The sequence below is a fragment of the Vombatus ursinus genome, unplaced genomic scaffold (genome assembly GCF_900497805.2).
Source record: "Vombatus ursinus unplaced genomic scaffold, bare-nosed wombat genome assembly UNPS02010461.1, whole genome shotgun sequence".
Lineage (NCBI taxonomy): Eukaryota > Metazoa > Chordata > Mammalia > Diprotodontia > Vombatidae > Vombatus > Vombatus ursinus.
Window position 1 is genome coordinate 11,678,726 of NW_020950239.1, and position 26,698 is coordinate 11,705,423.

Below are 26,698 nucleotides of genomic sequence, written 5' to 3' on the forward strand. Positions count from 1 at the left end.
CCATTTTACAGATGAGGAAACCGAGTCAGGCAGAGGTTAAGTGCTTTGTACAAGGTCACACAGCTTGTAATTCTCCGAGGTCACATTTGAACTCTGATCTTCCTGATCCTAGGTCCGGCACTCTATCTACTGTGTCACCTAGATTTATACTTGAAGACCTCTGGCTCTCAGAAACTCTACCTTCTTAGGCTGTCCCTCTCATGTTGGCCCCCTCTAAGTGCTAGGAAATACCACCCTCCCATTAAACCAAAATTTGCCCTGGCAACGTCTGCCTGTTTTTCCCAGTTCTGTCCTTTGGGGCTGAATAGAACAAATCCTTGAATGTCAGATGCCCAAAATCAAGAAAGAAAATGGATAGCAACTGACTCCCCTTCTTTAAAACAAAACAAAACAACCAAAAAACCCCAAAGACAAAAACTAGCATCAGATACTTTCAGTAATAAACAGTTTTCTCCAAGTGACTTAACTTGTTCCCATGCCTCAATCACATCTGTTGAAATGAGGATAAAATACCTAAGCCAGCTCCTTTTCTGGGTTGTTGATGCAGGAAGATGGCAGTCTGAGCATACCCTGAATTTGCAGTGTTATTAGGTTGGAGGTTCCGTTCTGACCTTCCCCCCTCCGTCTCACCCTCTGTGATGCACATGCCTCAGCGCACCTGTCCACACATGCACACACTTGCATTGAGCCCACGACGCTGATGATTTCAACCCATTTTTTCGGGGCCCCTTGTCTGTCAACGAAGCAAAGCAGCTTTGAGTTATATACAGCAGCTGTCTGCTCTGTAACTCCTGCTGGCTCCGTTTCCAGAGATGATAATCTTGCTGCCCCAGGTTCATCATTTTAGAGAGCTGGGGGAGGATCATTCCCAACCATCACTTAGGCTGTTTGCTGGGTCAGAAGGCAGGAAACTCAATTGTGTGGCAGAGGGAAGTAGCTGAATCACGTCTCAGATAGATGATTTGCCTTCTTCCCTTTTAGTTGGTATTTAACGTATGGTTAATATTTTTAAAAGAGAATTTATGCAGTCAATAGCTATCTATCTTTTTTTTATGATTCTGAGATAAGATTCGTTTCAGTTGTTTTTCAGTCGTGTCTGACTCTTTATGACCCTGTTTGAGGTTTTCTTGGCAAAGATAATGGGCTGGTTTGTGATTTCCTTATCCAGCTAATTTTACAGATGAGGAAACAGAGGCAAGTAGGGTTAAGTGACTTGCCCAGGGTCACACAGCTGGGAAGTGTGTGAGGCTGTATTTGAACTCAGGAAGATGAGTCTTCCTGACTCCAAGCCTGGTGTTCAATCCACTGATCCACGTAGCTATCCCTGTAATTCATTAGTGGGATCAAAGTTGCTCCTCTACCTTTTGGCAACTTGTTTGTAACTTAGAGAATGACAACTCCTTGAGAGAGAGAGACAAACACACACACAGATACACAAACAGAGAGAGACAGAGGCAAAGAAAGAGACAGATGGGGAGAGAGAGAGAGAGAGAGAGAGAGAGAGAACGAGAACATGCTCAAATAGTTGTTTAGAGGCACCGAGAGGTTTGACAACTTGCTTGTGGTAAGACACCTACTATGTGTCAAGACAGGACCTTGAATCCAGGACAGAGGGGTATATCACTGCCTGTAATTTAAAATAAGGAGTCCCTAAATTTTATGTAGATACCATACAGTAAATTATAATAATTTTGAAAGGAAAAACAAATTTCCAGAACTAGTTTACCTATCTCCAGTTGAGAAATTTGAAAATTTTATTTCACTTAAGTAAAATATGGATTGTCCAAAACATTTTGATGGTGAGGATGTGGAGATTACCATCCCACACCTCCCCTAAAGTTCACCTCACACCATCCTGACTCCAGCCACTTTCATTTTCTGTCTCCCATGCCTAAAATTCTCCCCCTCCTCATCTTTGCCTCCTAGCTTCTTTCTAGTCCCAGCTAAAATCTTACCTTCCACGAGAAGCCTTTCCCAATCCCCCTTAATTCTAATGCTTTCCCTCTGTTGATTATTTCCAATTTATCCTGTCTATATCTTCTTTGTACATAATTGTTTGCCCATCATTTCTCCATTAGACTGAGCACTTGCAAGGCAGGGACTGTCTGTTTTTTGTTGTGTGTTGTTGAGTTGTTTTTCAGTCATTTTTCAGTCTTGTCCGACTCTGTCTCTTTTGCCTTTCTTTACATCCCCTGTACATAGTAGTCACTTAAAAATGGTTATAGACAGACTGTGTAGATTACTTCTCACCATTAGGCTCCTAATTTTATTCTTTGCATGGAAAGTAATTTAGTTCTATAAATCTCAGTTCCTCTTCCTTCTTTCAGAGAATGTGATTTTTAACCAGTTATGGACAGAAAAAAAGTCCCACCAGTTTTTAAAGAGTATAAATTTCTCATTTGCAGTCTGAGAAGCCCCAAGAGCTGAAATTATACATTTAATCAATATTTAAAGTACAGTTACTACACTGTTCAGTTGAAATAATATGTAGCGACAGTTAATACAGCAACTTTGAAAATGATGCTTTATTTCCTCCAAAAATCCTTCCTCAGAGAAGGATTCATAAATTATTTACTGCATAGCACTAATTAAGTGTTACAGCAAGCACTTAGCCTGGGAAGGCAAATTGAAAGGTTTTTAGCTGGCTTCAAAATAATTGACATGAATATAATGCTTGAAAGTTGTGATTTTACATGGGTGATGTCATTTGACAACTACAAAAAAAGTCATTTCCATTTTGTAGATGATAAAGCTGACACCATTGTGCCCTCTATCCAGTGACTTACCTGTGGTCACACATCTAGATAGGTGGGATTTGAATTAGGTCTTTCTTGACTCTTGAGTTTAGCAGTCTTTATATTATACCTCCCTCAGCTTGTACTTTTTTTTGGGGGCGGTATTGGCAGAGAATATGTGTATATTGATGTGAACATGTATTGCTTATGTAGATTTTTATTAAAGATAAATTTGATACAGGTCATATTTTTATTATTTATCATGATTTTCTCATTTGAATCCCTCAATTAGTGCTTTATTTGAAGACTTTCTTAGGAAGATGAATATGCTAAAACATTTTAATTTTGGAGATAGGATGAAGTGCCAGAACTGTACTAATGACAGATAGAATATGACTTTTCTGTACAATTTTGTCTGTTGAGGAAATCTGGTCTCTGTGTTTCTTATGAAACAATATTATGAAGCTAGAAAAAGATCCGTAAAATTTCCATACTGTCTTAGAAAATATTTGGCAGTTCATTCAGCAGAAAAGTAGCTCATTTTCTTTAAAATTAACATTAGATTATTAACTTGTATGATGACAGTAAGTTGAAGAATGTTTTTGGCATAGTCAGTGCCCAGATGGAGAATTTTTTTTCCTCAAGTAGAATTTATTTGAACAATGAAATACCATTATAAATACAATGGAAATGATTGAGAATTTGTAATTAATAAGAGAGGTACAACAGATAGATACTTTGAAATGAGCACAAATGTTTGAGATTTTATCAGTAAAATGAGAACAAGAATGGAATATATGGAACATTATTCAAGTATCTGTTGTCAGTCAGGACACAGAGAATTAGCCTCTTCCTATCTGGAGACTCCAATTCTGGTCTTAGTTGGACTTGTTTTTATCTTGGGTAAATCTGACCCCCCAAAGTGAGGGGATCAGGTTCTTCACATACTCTCTGGCTCATTACATCTGCAACCCAGAGTAGAAAGAAATGTAGGGGAAATCTGTTAAACAAAGCTTATGTATGGTTTATGTGTAAGATTTCTCCTAAAAAGATGAAAAAAGTCTGTTCTAGGAAAGTTACTTAATGTATAAAGTAGCAGATATCGGGTATGGGACAGCTATTTATTTTGTCCATCAGAAAAGGAGTACTGAAAACACAAAAAACACTTAAGTACACTTTGACAGATACTTAAACCATGACATACCCATTAATCTTACTATCCTTTCTTTGGATATAGGAAAGATTCCAGGAGATGTGTGCTTCATTTACTTTCACCTCAGATTTGTACTATCTATCTGAGCAGTTCACTCATGGTCTGTATCTTTTGGCCATCCAGTCAGCCATGGTTTCTCATATGTCAATATAAGTATTCCTGCAGAGCTGTAGTGAGCTCTTCTTCCTACTACCTCTCACTGACTCTGGACCTCCTAAGCTTATAGAGTAGCTGTCAGGGCTGTCAAGATCCATCTTAGGCTGATATTTGGTTATCTCTGCTGAGGAGAAACACAAAGAAGCAGCAGCTGGGACTTGAGGTTATGTCGGAAGCTCACCTGGGCAATCACATTGTCTTCATGCCATATGTATGTTGCTGCTGGGCAGACGTGTATGTGTATTTGCACTGATGGTCCTAGATAGAGTTGTTGGAGACCTAAATGACACACTGAAAAGAGAGATTGAGAACAGAAGTTTCTCCTTTCCAGTTTATTAAATGGGCAGCTCTTTCTGCTCAGTTACTAATTGTCTTCAGTGACAGGGACCAAGGGGATTACTTCATTATTCCAAAGGACAGATGCTTAAGCACGTAATCGGAACACGTTTCTTCCTTTGATTACAGAAACCATATGCTTAGTTCCATGGAAAGGTGCCCTGTTACAGTAGATCAGGGCAACTCGTTTAGTTACTCCTGTTACAGTCTGAAGAGTTCATATATACAGTGTGGATCATTCAGAGGCATTATTTCTCTTCCTCTTAACGCATTGCCCCCAATACATTAGATTGTATAGATTAATCAGAAGACTTTATAGATGAATTTTTATATGCTTGTGAGATAGGAGATACTTTTATGCATGTTATTTTGATATTATGCTAAAATTGATCTTATTTTCTTTAATTTTTTAATTTTTATAATGAACTGAGCAAACATGACTATTTGATGATATGAAGAATAGAAAAAAGGATTTTATATAAAGTGTGAACTTTTGTTATATAGTTTAAAAAAATGTATATTAAATTTAATGATAGTAACACAAATTCCCTGTATTGACACGTCTCTTTCCTTTTTTTCTTTTGTACATTTTTTTGTCTTTAAAAATTCTGAATTTAACAAAGCCAAGTAATATGGTCTGTCACCTCTGTGTGCCAGAGAGGATGGTACATGAAATCATAAATCTCTGTTATGTACATAGTCAAGCAAAACAAATCCCCACATTGTCATCATTTGAAAATTTATGTCTTAGTTTGCAATTTGAGTCCATCACCTTTCTGTAGAGAGGTGGGTAGCATGTTCCATCCTGTGGAATTATAGTTGTCCTATGGAATTATTGTTGGGTTTTACATTGATCAGAGTTCAAGCCTTTGGCCCAATGTTGTTTTTATATAAATTATTTTCCTGGTTCTGCTCACTTAACTCTGTGTCAGTTCACAAAGTCTTGCCTGGTTTCTCTGAAACCATCCTTTTTGTCATTATGGTGCAATAATATTCCACTACCATAATTTGTTCATTCACTCATCACTTATGTGCACTGCCTTAGTTCATAGTTTTTTATACTACAAAAAGAATTATAAATATTTTTGTACTCATGGGTTCTTTTTTCATTCTTTGACTTCATTTCTAAGATATTTCTTTGATCTTTAAGATCTCTTTCTTTGATCTCATTGTAAGATCTTATTTGGTAATGGTATCACTAGGTTAAAGGGTATGTTAAAGGGAATTTAATAGCTTTGGAGGAATAGCTGCAAATTACTCTCTATAGTGGCTGGACCAATTGATAGCTTTCACCAACAGTTGCAGTTTTTTGCCAGTTTTCCCCAAATCCTTCCAGTAATTGTTATTTTTCTTGTTTGTCATCTTTGAAAAACGAATGGGTGTGAGATGGCACTTCAGAATTGCTTTAATTTGTATTTCTTTAATAATTCGTGATTTGGAACATTTTTCTTTTCTTTTACAATTAGATCTTTTTTTTTTTTTTAGTTATTAAGCATTTATTTTTTCTCCTTCCCACTTTTCCTTCTTCACCATTGGGGAAAAAAAACAACAAATACAAATAGTCAAACAAAACAAATTCCCATATTGGCTATGTGTCCACTTCTGTATATATATTTAGTCTATCACCCTTCAGGAGGTGGTTAGCATTCTTCATCATCAGTACTCTGGAATCATGATTGATGGCTGAAATGATCAGAGTTCTTAAGACTTTCAAATTTGTTCATTTTTATAGTAGTCTTGTTATAGTATATATCTCTTGGGTTTGCTCACTTTTCTCTGAATCAGTTTATACAATTTCCCCCAGGATTCTTTGAAACCATATTTTTCATCATTTCTTATAGCACAGTAGTATTATATTACCTTCATTCTGTCATTCCATTCTCCAGTTCATGGGAACCCCCTTATTTTCCAGTTCTTTGACACTATAAAAATAACTGCTACATTTTTTGCATACATGGGTCATTTTTCTCTTTCTTTGATTTCTTTGGAGTGTCACTAGCTTACTGGTGTAACTGGGTCAGACGTTATACACAGTTTAGTTACTTCTGGTGGGCGCTTTCCAGAATGGCTAGCTAGACCCATTAATTCATAGCTGCACTCATAGTGCAACAGTCGGTCTATCTTCCCATAGCTCTTCAACACTTATAATTTTCTTTTTTTGTCAGCTTTGCCAATCTAATAAGCCTGAGGTAGAGCTCCAATGTTGCTTCCATTTACATTTCTCATATTATTAGTAATTTGAACATTTCTCCCCCACCTCCACTCCATATAGCTATTGATAACTTAGATTTCCTTAGAAAACTTCCTCTTAATATTCCTCGACCTTTTATCAATGGGGAAATAGCTCTTGTTCATACTTCTGTGTGTAGATTTTTATTGAAACTCACTGAAAAGAGTTTCTCTAGTTACCTGTTTCCCTTCTTGTTTTAGCTGCTCTGGTTTATATGAACACTTTTTATGTAATAAAAATTGTCCTTTAATTTTCTGGGATTTTCTTTATCCCCTCCCCTATTAATATATTTGAAAGGTATTTTCTTCCTTGCTTTTCTAATAATGTTTATGATGTGACCTTTTATTTCTAAGTCATGTATCCATTTGGAGTTTATCTTGGTATATGATGCAAGTTGTTGGTGTGAACATAATTTTTACCAGATTGCTTTCCACTTTTCCCAGCAGTGTTTAGTAGGGAGTCCTTACCCCAGTAGCTTGGGCCTTTAGGTTCTACTTTGTTAATATGTTTCTTATTTGGTGTACCTACTGTGTTACACTTAATTAGTCTTTCCTTTTTTTTAAATTTTTATCTAGTAAAAGTTAATTTTGGTTATTGCTTTGTCATATGATTTGAAATCTAGACTCCCTTCCTTCTGACTTTTTTTCATTATAGTCTTTGAGATTCCTGACCTTTTTGTTCTTCCAGATGGATTTTGTTACTATAAGCAAAATAATTTAGATGCTATTGTCATGTTTATTATATTGGCTAGACCTACTCGTGAACAATTAATATTTCTCCATTTGTTTAAGATCTATCTTTATTTCTCTACAGACTGCTTTGTATTCAGATAGTTGCTGTGTGTGTCTTGCTAGAGTCACAAATACGTTCTGTAGTTCTTTTTAATAAAATTTCTCTTTTTATCCATTTTGCTGGTAGTCTGTAGAAAAATTTATGTATATTTATCTTTATCTTGCGGCTTTACTGAATTTATTAACTTTTCAATTAATTTTTTATCTGACTTTTTCAATTTTCTAGGTAGTCATCAGACTATCAGCTTTAAGTGATAGTTTTGCACCTTCTTTGCTTATGTTTATTCCCTTGATTTCTTTTTCTTGTCTTAGGGCTTCTGCTAGCGTTTCTATCATTATTTTAAATACCAGTGATAAGGTACATCCTTGTTGAACTTACTAGAAAGGATTCTAACATTTCTCTATTATGTGTAATGTTGACTTTTGATTTTATATAGACATTAATGACTATATTAAGGAAAGATCTATTTCTGTTTTCTAGTATTTTCAATAGTAATGGGTAGTGGATTTTGTCAAATGCTTTTTTGACACACATAGATACATAAAATCATGTGGTTTACATTATTTTTGCTACTAGTATGCTCTCTTATATTTATAAGTTTCTTTAGATTGAGCCAGTCCTTTGTAGCAGGAATTTTTGTTCCTGCTTTAATCCAGTCTGCTCATAGTATATAACCTTTTTAATAATAGGTTGTTGCATTCTCTTTGCTAATATTCTATTTAATATTTTTGGGTTGATTCATATTGGTAATATCGATCTATAGTTTTCTTTTGTTGCTTGGTTTCTTCCACTTCTGGTATCAAGACTGTATTTGGATTATCATATGACTATAGAAGATGTCTTTTCCTTTTTGTTTTGCAAACAGTTCATATGATATTGAATTAATTTTTTTCTAGTGTTTAATAGAATTCACTTGTAAACCTATCTGACTGGAAGATTTTTTCTTTGGGAGTTCATTTAGGACTTGTATAATTTATTTTTCAGATATGGCTTATTTAAATGATCTCATTTTTCTATTAATTAGGTATTTTGTTTACTTGTAAATACTTATCCATTTCATATAAATTAGTGTTTTTCGTGTACTTGGGTAAAATGATTTCGGATAATTTTCTTTATTTCCTCTTTAATTATTGTGAATTTCCTGTTTAATATTTAATGCAAAAATTTAATAAATCAAATTTTCCCCTTTTAAAGTGTTGGAATAGCTAACTATCTGTTAATTTAAAAAAAACCCTCCAATTTAAAAAAAATCACAGCAATGTATTTTTTTCTCTTTCATTTGTTATGGTGTTCCTTAATTTTCAGAAGTTCTCCTTCGGATTTTTATTGGTTTTTTAAAATTTGTTGCTTCTATGTATTTTCAAAATTTTATGCCCAACTCATTGATCTGTTATTTTTCTTTTTTGTTAATAAAAGCATTGTGAGATATAAAATTTCTCTTAAAGACTGCTTTAGCTGAATCCCAAAAGTTTTTATATGTTGTTTCATTGTTGTAATTTTCTTTTGTGAAAGTTTCTATTATTACTTCTTTGAACTAACAACTAATTAGGATCAAATTATTTAGTCACTAATTTTAACCCTTTCTTCAAATGCCCTTTATTGAATATGATTTTAATTGGTTAAGGATGTGTTTAATATTTCCCCTTTTCTGAATTTTTGATGAAGTTTTTATGCCCCAATACATAGTCATTTTATAAAGGTGTTATACATAGCTGATAAATATGTAAATTCCTTTCTGTTCCCATTCACAAATCATCAGATTCATCATCTCAATTTATCTAAGGTTCTAGACAGGACTTGAACTTCTTTCTTGTTTATTTTATTTTATTTTTTGTTGCATTTGTCTAGGTCTAAAAAGTCATAGTATTATAGTTTTATTGCCTGTTTCTCTTTTTAATTTGATTAGTTTTTCCTCTAAACGTTTAGATGCTATGGCAATCAATGAATATATTTTAAGTATTATTGGTTTGTTACATATGGAGCCTTTAAGAATAATGCAGTTTCCCTGCGTTATCTCTTTTTTATCATGTGTTTTTACTGTAGTGTTATCTGAAATAATGATTACTATAGCTGCTTGAGTTCTGCAGAAGCATAATCAATTTTGGTATATCTCTTTATTTCAATTTTGTGAATTTTTCTGTTTTAAGTGTGTTTCTTATAAACAACATATTGTTGAATTTTGCTTTCGTATCCATTCTACTATCTTCCTCTGCTTTATGGATGAGTCAGTCTCGTTCACATTCATAGTTGTGGTTGTCTTCGTTTACTTTTTCCTCCCATTTCTCCCTATCCACTCTTTACAAAGAAGATGGTGAAAGAGGAATTTGCCTCTTTCCCTTTCTATGCTGTTGCTTCTCTTCTCTATCTGCACCTGATCATAGGATTTTAGTCTTTCTCTTTCTTCTCTTCTTTCCTTCTTTTTTTGATGCTTTTAAAAATCATACTCAAAAAAGATCCTTCTGTACCTATAGTTAATAATTTTTAATACTCAAATATTTTAAATTAAATGCTTTTTAATTGAATTGAATTGAGTTGAAATACTCAAAAAAGATCCTTCTATACCTGTACTTCATATTTTTTAAAGCAAAAATGAGTGTACTTTTTCAAAGGCTTTTCGTACATCTATTGAGTTAATCATGTGGTTTTGGATTATGTTTTTTATGTGATTAAATATATCCATTCTTCCCTAATTTTGAACTATCCTTGCATCTCTGGTATAAATCCATGTTTAATTGAATTACGTTTTGAATAAATTGCTGTAGTCTTTCTTGTCCAGATTATATTAAAAAGTTTTTAATGAAGATTCATTAATCTGTAGATTTCTTTCTTTCCTTTATCCTTCTGTGGTTTAGGTCTTAAGACTATATTTGTCTCATCAAGAGAGTAGAGGAAAATTTGTATAGCAAAGATAGTAATTGTTCTTTAAAGGTTTCATTGAATTCTCCTGTAAAACCGTTTGGACCAGGGAGTTTTTTCTTTGGTATTTCTTTTATAACTTATTTATTTTCTTTTTTGGAGGTCTCCATTAAAATCTTAATTTGGTGTTCTGTTAACCTGGGTATTTTTTATTCTTGTAGATAACCCTCAATTTCTTTTCAATTACAAGTTTTTTTTCTTGGCTTAAGAGGAGTCTTGTTAGGGGATCGTAAATCATGAGATCACAGATTTAGAGGTGGAAGGGACCTGAGAGGTCAATAAATCCAGCCTTTCGTTTTATAAGTGAGGAAATGGGTCAATACAGGATAAGTTACTTGTCCATGGTCACACAATCTAGCAAGTGCCTAAGTTGGCCATCCCCTTGTATCTGGGCCTAGTGATATTTACTGTGTTGGGTAGAACGCTGCTGTGGCAAACTGATTCCTATTCCTCCCCACTCCCGTATCAGGGCTTCACTGCCACCTGATTCTGCCTGCTTCAGGTGCCGCTGTTGCCTTGGCCTGGGACCTGCTGTTGCTATTTTCAAAGGTTTGCTATTTGAGAATGAGAAAGGGAAATATGCTGCTTAGAATGGGAGATGGTGAAAGGTGGGGGAGGCAGAATTAATTATATTAGAACTTATTTGAGAAGTTTCTTTTTATTGATTTATGTGGAGGAAAAAAAAAGGTATGGGCTCCCAACCCTGTAGGCTGTGAGAAAAGTTCTTCTTTTTGCTTCTTTTGCCTTTGGGTATTGGGCTGACATTGAACCCTGGCCTGAGCAGAGGAGAAGCTATGTATGTGTATTGAGATGGCTGCTGGCCTTCTATCCCTTGGACACTAGAGCACTCCTGGGCCCTCCTGACCATATTTGCTTCATCTGGTGCTTTCATCTTTGGTTGGGTCTTTCTCAAGAGACCAGGGCTTGGCTAGAACTAAATTAACAGGAAATATTCTGTTCCAAGGTAGATTTGGTATAACGTTTAAGGATTAAACCTTGTTTTCACCTTTTTCATCATAGTGATTTAACAACAACATCAATAACAATTAGCATTTCTTATATTGCTTTAAGGTTTGTGAAGCTCTTACAGATATCTCATTTTTACCCTTACGACGACTCTGGGAGATAGGTATTATTAATAGCCCACTTTTACAGATGAGGAAATTGAGGCACAGAGAGATTAAGTGACTTGCCCAAGGTCACTCAGCTAGTAATTGTCTGTGGCTGGATTTGAACTGAGGATTTACTGATGTGCAAAGACACAACGAAAGCAGACCGAAGCTGACAAATCAGAAGAATATAGGGCAGAGTTTCTTAAACATTTATGTTCTATGGACCCTTTTGGCAATCTCAGATTATTTTTTTGAGACCATTTTGCCCAGCCTGGAAGTGAAACAGCCACATATGAGCCCATCCCACTGTAAGTCAACGTGGGGGAAGCTTTGATCTGCTCTGTTTCTGACTGGACAGGTTTACTCTTCCTGAGGCAGCCTGGTGGCCTCCTGCTCTTGGGGGGCTCACCCTGTTGGTTCTATGCTTACAGTGGACACTTGATCAGCTTGAATTTTAATGAAGCTTAGAACTCCTAAGCTCAAGTAATCCACCAACCTTATCCTTACTGGTCGTAGGAGCAGGCTGTTACCATCAGATCCAGCTAACAATAATGTTTTTAAAGGCATAGAGTTTTAGAGGAAACTAGTTATGCTGAAAGTTAGAAAAATATTAAAAAAGACAAATGAGTTGGTGGATCTCAGGTTAAGAACCGTGATGCAGGCTTACATGCCACACAGTGAGAGAAACAAATAGAAAGGGTGTTGTAGGCATAAAACCAATTTTCAGGACAACATGTTTTCTTTGCTAGACTTTTTTAGTAACTCAAGGACACTGTTGATTTGATAATGCAAAAAATTGGTGCCTGTGTGTGTCATTGATCATATTCCAATTCTGTCACATTTGAAAGGAATGTGAATAATTTTGTTTCTTAGAATCACTCCCATCTCTTTCTCACTTAAAAGTCACGTACCTCCTACCCCACTCCTTTTTGTAGAGGTGGGAAGTGCATGGCGTAGTATGTTGTCCATAGTTTCAGACTTGTATTGATGTATTGATCAGCTTTGCTGATTTTTTTTCTCTTTGTACGATCTAACTTTCCTGAGATGGATTGCTGGTTTTATTGACTTGGTGGGGAGTTAATCACTGCTGAACAAATAGAACAAGTGCTTATGATTTATTATTATTTTTTTGCCTTTTAATTTAGTCAGCCCCTCCTGTGACTTCTGCTGCACCCGTACTCTGATTGGTTTTTAATTCGGAACTTGTGTTTCTTTGCAGGATGACACTGTTTGGAAGCCTGATTCATGCCAGGATTGTCGTTGCCATGGTGACATTGTCGTCTGCAGGCCTGTTGTTTGCAAAAACCCCCAGTGTGACTTTGAGAAGGTAAGATAGCCACTTTATATCTAAAAGACTGTCTGAATCATCTGCGTTTTTGATTTGATCTTTGTGGGCTTTGAGAGTCTTTCAAGGTCCTGGTCAATTTGTGACTCCTTTGTGTGGGGATGTTGTGCAACAGTGCTAGTTTTTTATTTCTTTTGAATTCCAGTCTTTGTATGATTTAGTGATTTTCAAGGCAGGGTGAACCCACAGCGGCTTTTGCAGCAGTAGGCAATTGTCCTTGGCCATTGTATTGTATTGTGTTAAGAACCAACAAAGTATCTTTTCCCAATGATGAGAATGAGACCCTGTTAAAATGGAACAGCCACTTGGAATATTACCATAGTCTCTGGTAAGCAATTAAAGATGATTACCACCTAACTTGATAATCTTCTTTTAACCACTGTTGTGAAGAATTTGATATCAGTCAACTGGCTTCCTAAGACTTATATGTTGATGCTTTGTTTCTGTCTTTGTAACATCTCCTCAGGACCACTCCTCACTTCGCACTTGCAGGCGAGTGATCACACACTCACTTGAGTGGTGGTGCTGGTAGCTGCCAGAGGCATAACTCTCTAGGTGGTTACTGGTACATGAGCCCCCACCAGTGTGCTTCTCATTAAGAGCCAGCCAATAGCCACCATTAGTTTGTAGCATTGAAATTTACTGTTGTGGCCTAGTAGCAAACAGTAGCCACAAAACATTCCTCCCATAAACCTGCGGTGCTTTTCTCTTTCAGTTACGTACAGCATCTGTAGGAAGAGTGGACTCAAACTTAAGAGTACAGTAGTCATGATAGATGTGTAGAATACATGTATAGTAAAAGTAACTCTAAATTGCTGGTACTGCAGGACCTGGAAGTTTTTTCAATTTCAATAGAGCTCTCAGAAAACTCCACTGGGTACAGGGTCTCAGCTGAATAGGTTTCACAATTGGGTTCAGAGGTTCTGCTCTGCTTTATTGTTGCCTGTCTTCTATGTTGCTAGTGGTTCTGGTGCTCACATTTGCCTTCTCCATGGAATGTTTGCCTTTCTGTGTCTGTGTCTGTTTGGTGTATGTGTCTCTGTTCCCTCAAATGATCCCTCTTAATTCCATAAAAGAAAGATGTTTACGTTTTATAGAGGGGTGACCAGAATTTTACAGTTAGCCTTAACATCTTGTCACTACATTAAAACTTTTATCATCTTTTAGTAAACCTGGTGATTACGATCAACTAAGTTAGAGGACAAATCACATCTTATCTTCCTCATGTCTTCAAGACTTATTCCTCCTATGCTTATTTTGCTGATATTCCACATAACACTCAGCAACTAGGACTTTGATGAAGGACCAGATGAGATGGATCTCTCTTAAGTAGGAGATTTTTTCCCTCAGATCTCTATTGGGCTGAAAATGAGGATTGACTTTCTGAAGGCCTTTAGGTAGCATATTAGTTTGGGCAGTACCAATATTGTTTTGATATTGTCAGGATGAGTGGAAATGTGGCAATGGCTTCGTCTGTTTTCATAAAACTTCCATTTGTTTCAATTTCATGCAAATTATCATAGCCCCCATTTCCCCACGCCAGTGTCCTACGTGTCAGTATTGAGGGAATGTATTTTTTTTCTAATAATTGTTTCTTTTTTAAAGTGAAACTATGTTAAGCTTCTGATTTTTAATATCTTAAACTCCTTGTTTGAAGAAAAATACTTCTTTTTCTTTCACAAATATGGTTTTCTTCTACTGCAGTTTAAATTGCTTAATGACACCTTTAAAGAGAATCCCAGTTAATATAGCAGTATGAAAAGTTCTAGACATATCCAGCTTCCCTGTTGAATACTTACTAATGAAGAAGGATGCAAAATTAAATTCCAAAGTCAAGCAGATGTCCTACTGTGCTTCTTCACTTCATAAAAAAAATAGTACCACTAAATGGGACCTTAGACGTGTTTGCCGTTGGGCTCGAGGCCTCTTTTGGAAGATGGTGCAAAGAACTGATGGATGGGGCAGTGGGGAGGAAGACTGGAGATGCCCTGGGGGATGAGTCTAAGCTCTGTGTCAACTCTGGTGGGGTTGCTCCAAGGGTCAGGGGCTTAGCTGTATCCTGAAGTTGAGTAAGCTAAGTGCACAGTGAAGCGGGCAGTCAAAGTGTGATGAAGGATCTGGGAATGCCCCAAGACACCAGGCTGTAAAGCTTTCATGGCCGCAGAGCAGTATGCACTGGATAGTATCAGTTGCTTCGTGGTACCAGGTGTGGGATTAGTGATAATATGGTATAGTATCCCATTTCACAACTTTAACTATTAACATCTTCTCAACATGAAAATGTCTTCAAGGGGCCGTCATCTTTTGGCATCTCCCCCTCACTTCTTGGCCAGTATCATTTCTTGCAGTCCTTCATCAGCTCTCTCTGCAGTCATCTACAACAATTGAAGTTGGTTCATTGAGACAAAGGAAATTGGTTACATGAAGTATAATTCATGTATGCCGCAGGCGTGCAGTTTAGTATATCCACCTCCTTGAGTGTTATATGTGACTTTTATTCCTTCTTAATTATCACCATAGCTTTGGTATCACTATGGCTTTCAGAACAGGTATCTGAAACCACGTTAGTCTTCCTGGTCCACATGTGTTAGAATTCATAGTTCGCTGGTGTTGCTAACTGGCTGTTGCAAGCGTAGGTATTGGTCAGGCTATGTCAGTGGATTGTCGTGGGCCTATACTTGCAACTTCACCCCATACACTTTGTCTTTTAATTTCTCAGTGACTGCCCATTTCAAAACGAAGAATGTCCGTATACATATGGGGTAATGAGTCTCGTTGGTGATCAGACCTCTCAGGCACATTCAGTTGCTTTCTGGTAACCATCATTCTCTTAGTTAAGCAAGACTATTCCCAAGCCTTCCAAGCTGGCGTTTGTTTGTATACAGGACAAAGGGTTTGTTTTGATCTTTATAGACCAACACAGGTACATGTGTGAGGTGAATGGCTAAGTCTCTCCCCCCACTTATCTCCAAAGTACTTTTTTGGTTTTAAGACAACTTTGCATTTCTTGCCCTTTCAGCTTCTGTTCCTCTTCAGTCACTCATGCTTGAATGAGGACATTTGATGGTTTAGCCGTGGTGGTATAACTCCTAACAAATTTCTAATAATAACCACCGAATCCTAGAAAAGTCCTTAAATCTTAAAGAATCCATGGTAGGTACTCACACTTCCTTGAGATCCTACATTACCCATGTATTTGACAGAGACTGTATGTAAGAGGCACTGGACAATTGGAAGCTTTAGATCACTGTTTCTTAGCCAATGCAGTACTTTCATCAGTATTTACTCATGTTTTTCCAGTATTTCCTTGTTATCCCTTCACCAAGCTAATAACTCTAAATTTAGTTCCCTCTGGGTGATCTGTATATCGTGTGCACTTGGTGAAATAATTTTGGCAAAATTTTCATACCACTTTTCATCAACTCCTTGTGTTCACTTCATGGTGATGTAATGTATATAATCATATACTCATAGAAGTCTGCTAGGACTATAACACTATTTTAAGAACAGTTAAAATTCTTTCTTTTTATTTTATATATTTTATTTTATATTTACTTATGTATTTATTTTAAAGTATTTTTTATATTATTTGTTTTGTAATATATAGAATTCATTTTTTCTCCTGGGGAAAAATAATGTGAGGGGCAGCTAGGTGGTGCGTTGGATAGAGCACTGGCCCAGAGTCAGGAAGACCTGAGTTCAAATCCAGCCTCAGACACTTACTAGCTGTGTGACCCTGAGCAAGTCACTTAATCCTGATTGCTTTCCAAAAGAAAGTAAGAAGGAAAGAAAGAAAGGTAATGTAAAACATTGTAGCAAATAAATATAGTTAGACAAAACACATTTTCATAGTATCTATATCCAAAAAGGTATGGCTCACTCGGCGCCTTAAATCCATCGCTTCCCTGTCAGGAGGTGGGTAGCGTAGTTCATCATTAGTCGTCTGGAATTATTCTGGGTCATCGCGCTGATCAGAGTTCTTAAGTCTTTGAAAGTTGTTTGTCTTTATGGTATTGTTGTTATTGTATAAATTGTTTCACTGGTCCTGCTCACTTCACTCTGCATCCGTTCATATAAGCCTTCCCTGCCTTCTCTGAATTCATCCAAGCCATGTGATATATGAATGTAAAGGAATGTTATTGTTCCATTAGGGATGAGTACAGCATTTTAAAAGGAATAGCAAAAAAAAGTAGCAAAATAATTTTTAAAATGAAATTTATACTCTTGCTAATTGCTTTCTATTTTGGCCTTTGCCACGCAGGCAAGTGAGAAACTCCTGGCTTAGGCAGGGCCTTGTGATATCATTGGTTTTTCCTGCTTCCTCTCCCCGCTTTTGGCTGGGTATATAAATGAGGAAGAGGCATTTAATCTTAAAAGACAGATTTGTTTTCTTTGCCCTTTATGTCCCATAAGCAGTAGATGGATGCTTACAAATGATGACTGTAAAGGCAGGTTAATATGAAATGCAATAGAGCAGCAATATTGTCTTTAGAGTTTATGTGTTTTTAAGGGAAGAACCTAATGAGGCAGTCTATTTTTTTTCCATAAGGGTAACTCACCTTAGAAAGGAAAGACCCATTTCATTACTTGGTGAAATTCTTCCAAGATTGAGTGCATACTCCCTGACACAAGGTTCAGTGACGAATTCTACCTTTTTCTTTTTAAATTTAAAAAATTTAATGAACTGTTTTTAAAAATACTTAGGGAGAAGTGCTTCAAATAGCTGCCAACCAGTGCTGCCCAGAGTGTGTCTTGAGAACCAAAGGACTGTGCCATCATGAAGGGAAGACCCATGGGGTAAGTGCTGTCTACCCTTGGATTGTTTTCTGATTTTATAGTTCATCATGGCAGGAGGGATAGATGTTCACATGGAGTTCATGGAGGTGCCATGGTATAACAGGGGTGGAGAACCTACAGCCTCGAGGCCACATGTGAGCCCCTCAAATGTGGCCCTTTGACTGAACCCAAACTTCACAGCACAAATCCTTCTCCGCCCATGGTAGGACCCATACTAGGGATCAAAGAGTACTAGGCTTGTTTGGAGGAGATTTGGGTTCAAATTCCACGTCAGTTACTTGTGAGCTGAGTGACCATGACCATGAACATCTCTGAACTTCACTTTTCTCATCTGTGGAGTGGGGGAGTAATAATAATTGTGCTTGCCTCCTCAGATTGTCAGCAGAAAGCACTTTCCAAACCTTAAGGCATCATATAACCATGAGTTACTATCATGTTGATGAGGATAGCTTTCTTCCTTGCCTAAGTTATGGAGTATCAGTCAAGAACTTGCGTTTCCAGGCTGGCTTTTCAGGTTTCTTGAGAAAAGTCTTCAGAATGATACTGGTTTGTTTATTCTTTTGGTGTTTTCTGTCAGTGCCTCCAAGTTGAATTACCTTTCTGACTAGCAGGTGGTTTGGGGCTATCAACAGGAAGGAGGCTGTGATGTTTGAGGTTGCTTGGATGTCGTCCCAGGGTTTTTTATGTTTTATTCTTTCATAGGCAAGCCCTTTTGGATATAATTTTAGAAATGTAAAAAGTGAAAGAAGGGCTTTTCTAAGAGCTTACAATAAAAATCACATATAAATGGTGTGGATCCTTCACTCTAGGCATATACCCCAAGGAGGTCAGAAACAGAAAGGCCTCACATATGCCAAAGTCTTCGTATTAGCACTTTTTATAGTTGTAAAAAACTGGAAGAAAGTAGGTGCCCGTCAAGTGTGGAATGGCTAAACTGTGGTCATGACTGTAATGGACTGTTATAGCACTGTAAGATGTAATAAACATGAGAAATTCAGACACACATTTGAAGATTTATGAACTAATGAAGAATGAATTAAACCAGACCAGGAAAACAGACTACAACAGTATGAATGGGTTAAAAAAAAACAAAACCAAAACTTCCTGGCTGTCTCCAAATCATGATAGCAAATCTCTAGCCGTTGTTCTCTCCCCTTTCCCTGTTCCCCGCACTTGGACACCATTTTCGACTCCGCTACGTGAGCTTTGCCTTGTCTTACCTGGATTCAGGCTCCCAGCTTACTTCCTGGTCATCTCTGAACCATGTCAGAGCACGTGAGCGTGTCTTCACCCTCACCCCTTCTCAGCTGCCCTCCATGTGTTGTCTTCACCAGTTGAATGTAAGTTCCGTGAGGGCAGGGACTGTCTTGCTTGCTTGCATTTGTATTTCTACAGTGCCAGGAACATAGTAAGCACTTAGAAATGCATTTAATGAGATGGATATATTTATTATATGTAATAAAATAGAAATATCTAATGAAATAGAGTAGTCTGTGCTCTCGCCCTTCTTGGGAGAGTTGGGGGCCTATGGGTGTGGTGGTGGTTGTTGTTGTTGAGTTGTTTAGTCAAGCTGGATTCTACCTGACCCCATGGACTTTGTTCATGGGGTTTTCTTGACAAGAATACTGGAGTGGTGTGTGTGTGTATATATGTATACACACACACATACCATGTAAAAACACACACACACACACATATACTGGAGTGGTATGTATATATTTGACAAAGATACTGGAGCGGTATATATATTGGGGTGTGTGTATGTGTGTATATGTATATATGTACATAAACATACATACATATATACTGGAGTGGTGTGTATATATATATATATCTATATATGTATATCTATATATCTATTTGACAAGGATACTAGAGTGCTGTATACATTTCCTTCTGCAGTGTGTTCCCTGTTTTACAAAAGAAGTAAATAGGGGTTAAGTGACTTGCTCAGGATCACACAGCTAGTAGATGTCTCAGACTGAATTTGAACTTAGGTCTTCCCAGCTCCAGTCCTGGTGCTTTGGGCATGGACCAGTGCATATATTGTCAGACTTGGTTAATGTTTTGGTTAATTTTGCCAAATTGTTTTTCCCTCCTCTTTTTAATTTTCTGTTACAAGGGATGGCTTTTTGGGTATGGGAGTGGGGAAGGATGTGTTTGGAAATAAAAGAGATGTAAAAATAAAAGATATCTATATAAATTAGTAAGGAAATAATATAAATTCATCATTTTCTTGCAAACTTGCCCCTACCTTCATTTAAAAGCAGGCATATTAAGGCAAGGATTGAAATTTTGTATGGCACAGAAAGACTCTTGTTTGAGTTAATGCGTTACTTTCTGATTATGATAAAGGTGAGGGCATAGACTAGTTAGTTTACTATGTCTGCCCCAGGCTACTCTTTAACCTGAGACTTAGGAGTTATGTTATACATTTACCCAGGGGACTGAGTTGAAGCCTTGGTGTTTGACAAGAGCCGCTGTTTCGTAATTGTTGTAGATGCCAGTTTTTCATACCTATAGAGGGTACTGCTAGAGGAGACATCAGTGGCATGTGTTTGCTGGGAATTTGGGAATACCATGATGCCATGTATCAGATGAGGCTTATAGTCTGTGTGTTACATGTAGGAATGTTGATCTGCAATACCATGGAAATGCATGATGTGAACAGATTGGGAAAAAGAACTTATGGGAAGAATGATACTATATTATGATTGCTGGAACATGGGTTCAAGTGTAATGGGAATTTTGGTGCGTTTCTGGGCCACTGAAGATGGCGTCACCCCTATGAAGGGTGTTAGGGACCTGCTTTTGGGAGATTGGAGAACTGGCACGTATTGATATTTTGTGCTGGCCTACCATGCAAAATGTGGTTGGGTGTAGCATTTTCCCCCCCATTGACTATATAGCTGGAACTATCTGGGTTTTTAGCCCAGCCTGACTGAGCACCATATGTAATTTTTTGTTGCTTTTGCATCTCTGGTCTTGCTCTTGGGCCAGATTGGAGGCCCTACTCTGTGCACCTATAATGAAAAAGCGTAAATGAAAAGACCAAGATTCCAGGCTCATTTCTTGGGGCCATATGGCCTCAGCGGTAGTAGTGGTGGTGGTGGTAAATTGCCAAATGGTGTGAATGAAGAAGTCCTTCACCCTCCAATGGGAATGCAGCAGAAAGTCATAATGATGTTCAGTCAGATGGTGCTGAAGATCCAGACAATTCCAATTATACAACTAAAGGGGAAAAAAAGCTACTCCCAACTACACAGTAGGCCATTGTAGAATGTCTTCTACTGCACCGACAGGGTGGGAGCCTGAGTTATACATGTGTAAACTGAGATTACATGCCCTTCCCACAGGGACTGCAGGCACTGATACTATATCTTTAAGGAAGAAGCATTTCTTGGGGAGTTTTAATTTAACTTATTCTGGAGAAAGATAACAAGAGTCTTTGTGAGGCTCAAAGAAAAGATTAAGAGACCTTCTTTCCTGAGACAGAGGGAGTTAATTGTCAATGGGAAGGAGTCTGAGGAAACTTGTCTGAGGCTGGATTTGAGCTTACATATTCCCAACTCCAGGTCCAGTGCTCTGTCTACTGTGCCCCACGGCTGCTTTCATTAGAGTGCTGGCTTGAGAGAAATAAGTCATCGTTGGACTATTCTCATGCAAGTCCTGGTGATTGTAGGAATGATATTTTTCTCTCTCTTCCTTTAATTTTTTTTTCTGGGGCGGTTACCAAATGCTGTCACTTTTTTCTTCTTAGATTTGCTATTCTTTCTGTTAAGTGCCTTAAGTACGTGTCTGAGTTTGGTTTATATCTCACCATGCCACTGCCATAACATATTTCTCCTGAGTCTTTCCCTTTTTTAGTATATTCAAGAAGCAGATACCAAAATAATTTTCTCCTCTATCTAAACAGTACTGATTCTTCCTTTACTGCCTTTGGCTTCTACCTTATAAAATGTTTATGGGAGAGCATTCTATGAACAGAACATATCCTAGCCTTTTAAATGTATTCATATGGTTACGTAAGATGGGAGACCTCCCTTTGCAGAGAGATTTTGAAGACCTGGGGAATAGATATGAAGTGGGTTGGATGGTACTTGTTAATAGAATTGTATTGCCATGTCCAATCAAAGCAGAGATTTAAGGATGAAGGTGAGCTCATGTGTGAAAACACTCCCTTTTGTGTCCTAGTTGTGAGAGATCTTAGAATAAACTACAAAGAAATAATCATCAAAATAATGTGGTACCAGTTAAAAAATAGAGAGGTCAATCTCAATAGAGTGGAACAGGTTTGTTACTTACCATCTAGAAACAAATAAACCAACTATCTTAGTGTTTAATAAATTCAAATACTGGGGTGATGGTTCACTATTCCCAAAAGACTTCTGGGAAAACTCGAAAGCAGACTAGCGGAAATTAGGTTGAGGCCAACTCTTCCACTCCATATTCCAAGATTATTTCTAAATGGCCACATAACTTAAATATAAAAATTCACATCATAAATAAATTGAAGGAGCTGGGGAGAAATTTCCTTTCATATCTATGGCTTGGTGGGGAGGGGTTGTTTATTATCAAAAAAGAGAGGATTACAGAAGATAAATGGACAATTTGGATAGCATAAAATTGAAAAGTCTTTGTATGATTAAAACCACTGCAGTTAAAATAGAAGGGAAAGAGTCAACTGGGGAAGAATCTAGGCTATACAAAGAACTGATGCAATTTTATAAGAATAAGAGCCATTCCCTGAGAGATAAATGGCCAAAGGATACAAGCAGGCAATTCTCAAAGGAAGACATCCAAACTGTCAATAACCATATGAAAAAATTCTCCAAATCACTAATAGTTAGGGAAATGCAAATTAAAAGCAAATCTGATGTTCTACCCCACACCCCTCATTTTGGCAAACTGACAAAAAAGGAAAATGGCAAGTATTGGAGGGGCTGTGGGAAAATGGGTACCTTCATGTGGTGTTGGTGGAACTGTAAAGTGATTGGTCAGCTGCTCTGGAAAACAGTTGGAAGTTATGTCTCCAAAGTTACTAAACTATGCATACCTTTTGACCAAGTAATACTATTACAAGGGCTGTACCCGAAAGAGACTTATTTTAATGGAAGAAATGGACAAATATATTTATAACAGATCCAATTTTGTGGTGGCGAAGAACTAGAAATTAAAGGGATGCCCGTCGAATTTACGGTATATGAATGTAATGGAATGCTTTTTTGCTGCAAGAAATGACAAAAGAAATGGGTTCAGAGAAACCTTGTGTGAACTGATGAAGAGTGAAGCGGACAGAACCACGTGAACAATTTATACAAAGACAACACTGTTACTGTTTGTAAAGACAGACAACTTTGAGAGATGTTAAGATCTTTAGGATAAATACAGGAACTCACCATGATTCCAGAAGTCTGAAGAGGAGTCATCTGACCTCCCAATAGAGAGGTGATGAATTCAAGGTGCAGAATAAGACATATATTTTTGAACGTGGCCAATGTGGGAAATGGTTTCGTTCTACCCTGCATATTTGTTATAAGAGTTTTCTTTTTCTTTGAAATTGGGGGATGGGAAGGAGGGAGAAAATAAACATTTTTTAATTGGAAAAAAAAGAAAAGAAAATGCTGCATCGTTCCATGTAAAATTTCACCTGAATTTTGTATGAGGACCGCAGTTGCTCCCGGAATAGGCTTTGTCGAGTCAAGACAAGTCCTTCCTTGCATGAGCACCTTCTACAAGTCAGGTGGACACTTGAACCACTTGGCTGGCTTCAGGGACACTTGAGATTCTCTGATGTCCTTGAGTGGGAGGATTGTTTCATACCTGACTGACCCCCAGCTATCCCTCCAAATTAACTTTTGGACAGGTGCTGAATGTGAGATAGGCAGGAAATGATGCGCCAGTGCCAAGCAGGTGATGGAGACAAGCCCCAGAGTGTTTGTTTAAAGAACCTTGGCAGGCTTTTCCCTGCTCCCTGTGCACACATATTCTTGTGGAAGGCAGGGCCACAAGGGCCATTAATCCTCTTTTTTCTCAGTGCTAATTTAATCCTAGCACCAGATAATATCACATCTGGGAAGATAGCTCTGAAAGTTTTGCCTAAAGAGAAAATGACAGGTGGTGATAGCCTCATCTGCTAGAATATAGGAATTTGGGTGTGGCCTGTTCCCTCTGCCTGCCTGGGAGGTTAAAAGGTAATTGGATTTATGTGTGTGAGGGAAGAAATGAATGTGAATTCTGTAGCCTTTAATATGCACTCAGCATTCATAGTTCCTCATTAGTATTCTTGATCTATAACTTAAGAACTGTAGGGAATTACACAAAGAAAAGTTATTTTTCCTAACACCAGTAAGTGAGACAAATACTTTTTTCTTTCCTTCAGATGTATGTTGAGAGCCAACTCAGCTCAGGTGTTCTCTATAGAGATGAACATTCCTTAGCCATGGTTGCTTTTATCCAGTGAAAGCTCCATTTTTATTTTTTATTTTCTGGAGCATGAATGGGTCCAAGATGGCACCAAAAATATCTTGTGTTTTTTGAATCATTGCTCTATTTATTATTCGCTAATTCCCTCCCCATCCTCCACTCAAATCTACCTCTGTTATGCTAACTTTCATGAAGGATGAAATATTGTGCTTAATAAATTGTATTGGTTCTCAGAACACCACTGTGAGGTACTAGTGTGATACTCTGAAGGGCAGGAGTTATCCTCGTTGCGTTAAGGTCACATGCATGCTTAATATCAGTGCCTGTAGGGGATCCATTACCTTCTCTGTGCAGGCTGCCAAGCACCATCTTTGCCATAATTTTGACATTAAACAGTACCTTTCCTCGGTGGAATGCACTCATTTTCCATAATTCCAAGGCATATCGTGTAGGGAGAACACTGTTTAGACTTCTGTCTCTTGAGTTTCCTTGTGATTGACAGTTAATTGCCAACGCTTTGCCATTGTAATTAATTTTTATGATCTCTTTGGATGAAAGTTGGCATGAATTACAAATGGTTTACAAATGACTATAATTCCTTCTTACAAGAAAACCTTAGCCCTTACTTTAATGAAGTGAAATACCAAGATATTTGGAAACAGTAGTCTTAAGTTTTTGGGAATGACTATACAGGCATACCTTACCTGAGGTCGTGAATTGGTTCTAGAAAAACACAACTTGTGGCCCAACAACGATACTGGGCTGGTTAATGCCATAAAAGCTAATAGGACACATAACTGGCTCTGGGACCCTGGATAGGTCTCTCTGCACTCTAGGCAACTCTAAAGCTACAAGTTTCAAAGAAGGTGGCACCTTTCCTTGGTAGAAGGAATTTCCTCACCCTAAGGTTCCCTATGTCAGGGTCATCGAAGGTCTAATTCCTAACCCTGTTCCTATGAACACTGAAAAATTGAACATGGAAAAAGGAGGAGATGATAACATAGGTTTCCAAATGCCCCCTTTCTCCCTGCTTACCCTATCCGTGTATTGTTATTACTTTTACCTTTTCCAAGTTGTGTTGTATTCATGTCTTAAAATGTTTTATTCCCTCTACCCCTCACCTCCTTAGAATGTAACTCCTTGTAGGCAGGGGTTTTGTTTTTGTTTTATCTTTGAATCCTTAGTGCTGGGTAGGGCACAGTGTATTCTCTTTAGCAGCCTCTTAAAACAATGCTTACTGAATGAAATTGAGTTGCCATTTCTAAGACATTTTAGCTGGTATAAATCAATTCCCACCACGATGAAGCCAAAAGGCATAGAAAAGGCATAGAAGCCAACAGACACTTGGTTTTCTTGCCAAGTGGAGAGATAGATGGTAGCCAAGGGCAACAGCTGTTTAGAATATAAATTCCCATGTAATATCTTACCTTCATTCTTACAAGGCAGTTGAAATAACAGTTTGCAGACGAGGGGCGGCATAGTATGTGTAGTGTTCATGACTGTGAACTTCAGACTCCTACTGGCCTCTTCCTGCCTTCCCAGTCTTCTCACACCTTACTCCCCTGCACATATTCTTCAATCCAGGGACATTAACCTCCTTGTTCAACATGGCGTTCCATCTCTAGACTCAAAGCATTTTCTTGGGCTGACCCATATCCTTGAAACTCTTTTCTTCCTCTTCCTAGATTTCTTTAAGTCTTAACTAAAATCCCACCTTCTGTAAGCTTTTCCTTGTCCTTCTTAATCTTAGTGGTTTCCTCTTGAGACTACCTCCAATTTATCCTGTCTGTATCTTATATGTACATAGTTGTTTGCATGCTGTCAGATCCTTGAGAGCAGAGACTGCTTTTTGCCTTTCATTGTATGCTGTGTTTAGTGTAGTGCCTGGCTCCTGATAAATGCTAGTTGACTTCCTGACAATATTTGTCTGGTGATGCTATGCAGCTGCATATTATGGAATACTACAGGCTCAGAAAAATCCATATTGCCCATCCCCCATTGGGCACCAAGGAGACACAAAATGAGTATCAGTGGGCATTAGCATATTGTCAAATAATAATCGTATGTAAACTTGATTATGAAAGATGCTATCAGAGACTCATATAGCTGGGAAAAGACTTAAAGAGGGGGAAGATGAGAGGAAGGGGCAAGCAGGGCTATGGTTTCCCCCCATATATGAGACGAGCAAAGAAAGAAGCCTTGAAGAAATAATGGAAAAGCAGGGACAACTTTCAAAGTTATTGATTCGGTTTATTATATTATTAAAAGGATATACATGATAGAGATTTGTAGTTTTATGCGCAATATTCTTTTGTTGTATAATGTATGTGGAAAAGCACGTTTAAAAAAATCAAAAGAAAAAAAGAGAAAAGAGAGAACCCATACATCAAAGAAAAAAATCCCATATGTGTGACAGCCTCCATGTCCCATTGATATGTGCATGGTGTCTTAGGACCTAGAAATAGTCATTGGTCCCTGTCCATCCTGGCAGTCGCTTTTTGGTTGACTGGGATGCCGCTGTCTACCAGTCACAGGGCACTCGTGGTGATTTGCTGACATTACCGTAGATTTACCCAGCAAACATTTTCTGATTGGATGAATTTATCACTTTTTACCAAGTGACACCCTGATTGCCTTTAC

General features: G+C 37.6%; 1 protein-coding gene across 1 annotated transcript in view; it reads left to right on the top strand.

The window, feature by feature from the left end:
- Positions 1-26,698, top strand: part of FRAS1 (Fraser extracellular matrix complex subunit 1) — a 475,354-nt gene that overhangs the window by 120,877 nt on the left and 327,779 nt on the right. The window contains exons 4-5 of the mRNA XM_027854503.1: positions 12,710-12,817; positions 17,540-17,632. Of these exons, the coding sequence (XP_027710304.1) occupies positions 12,710-12,817; positions 17,540-17,632 (201 nt within the window). The remainder of the gene's footprint in view (positions 1-12,709; positions 12,818-17,539; positions 17,633-26,698) is intronic.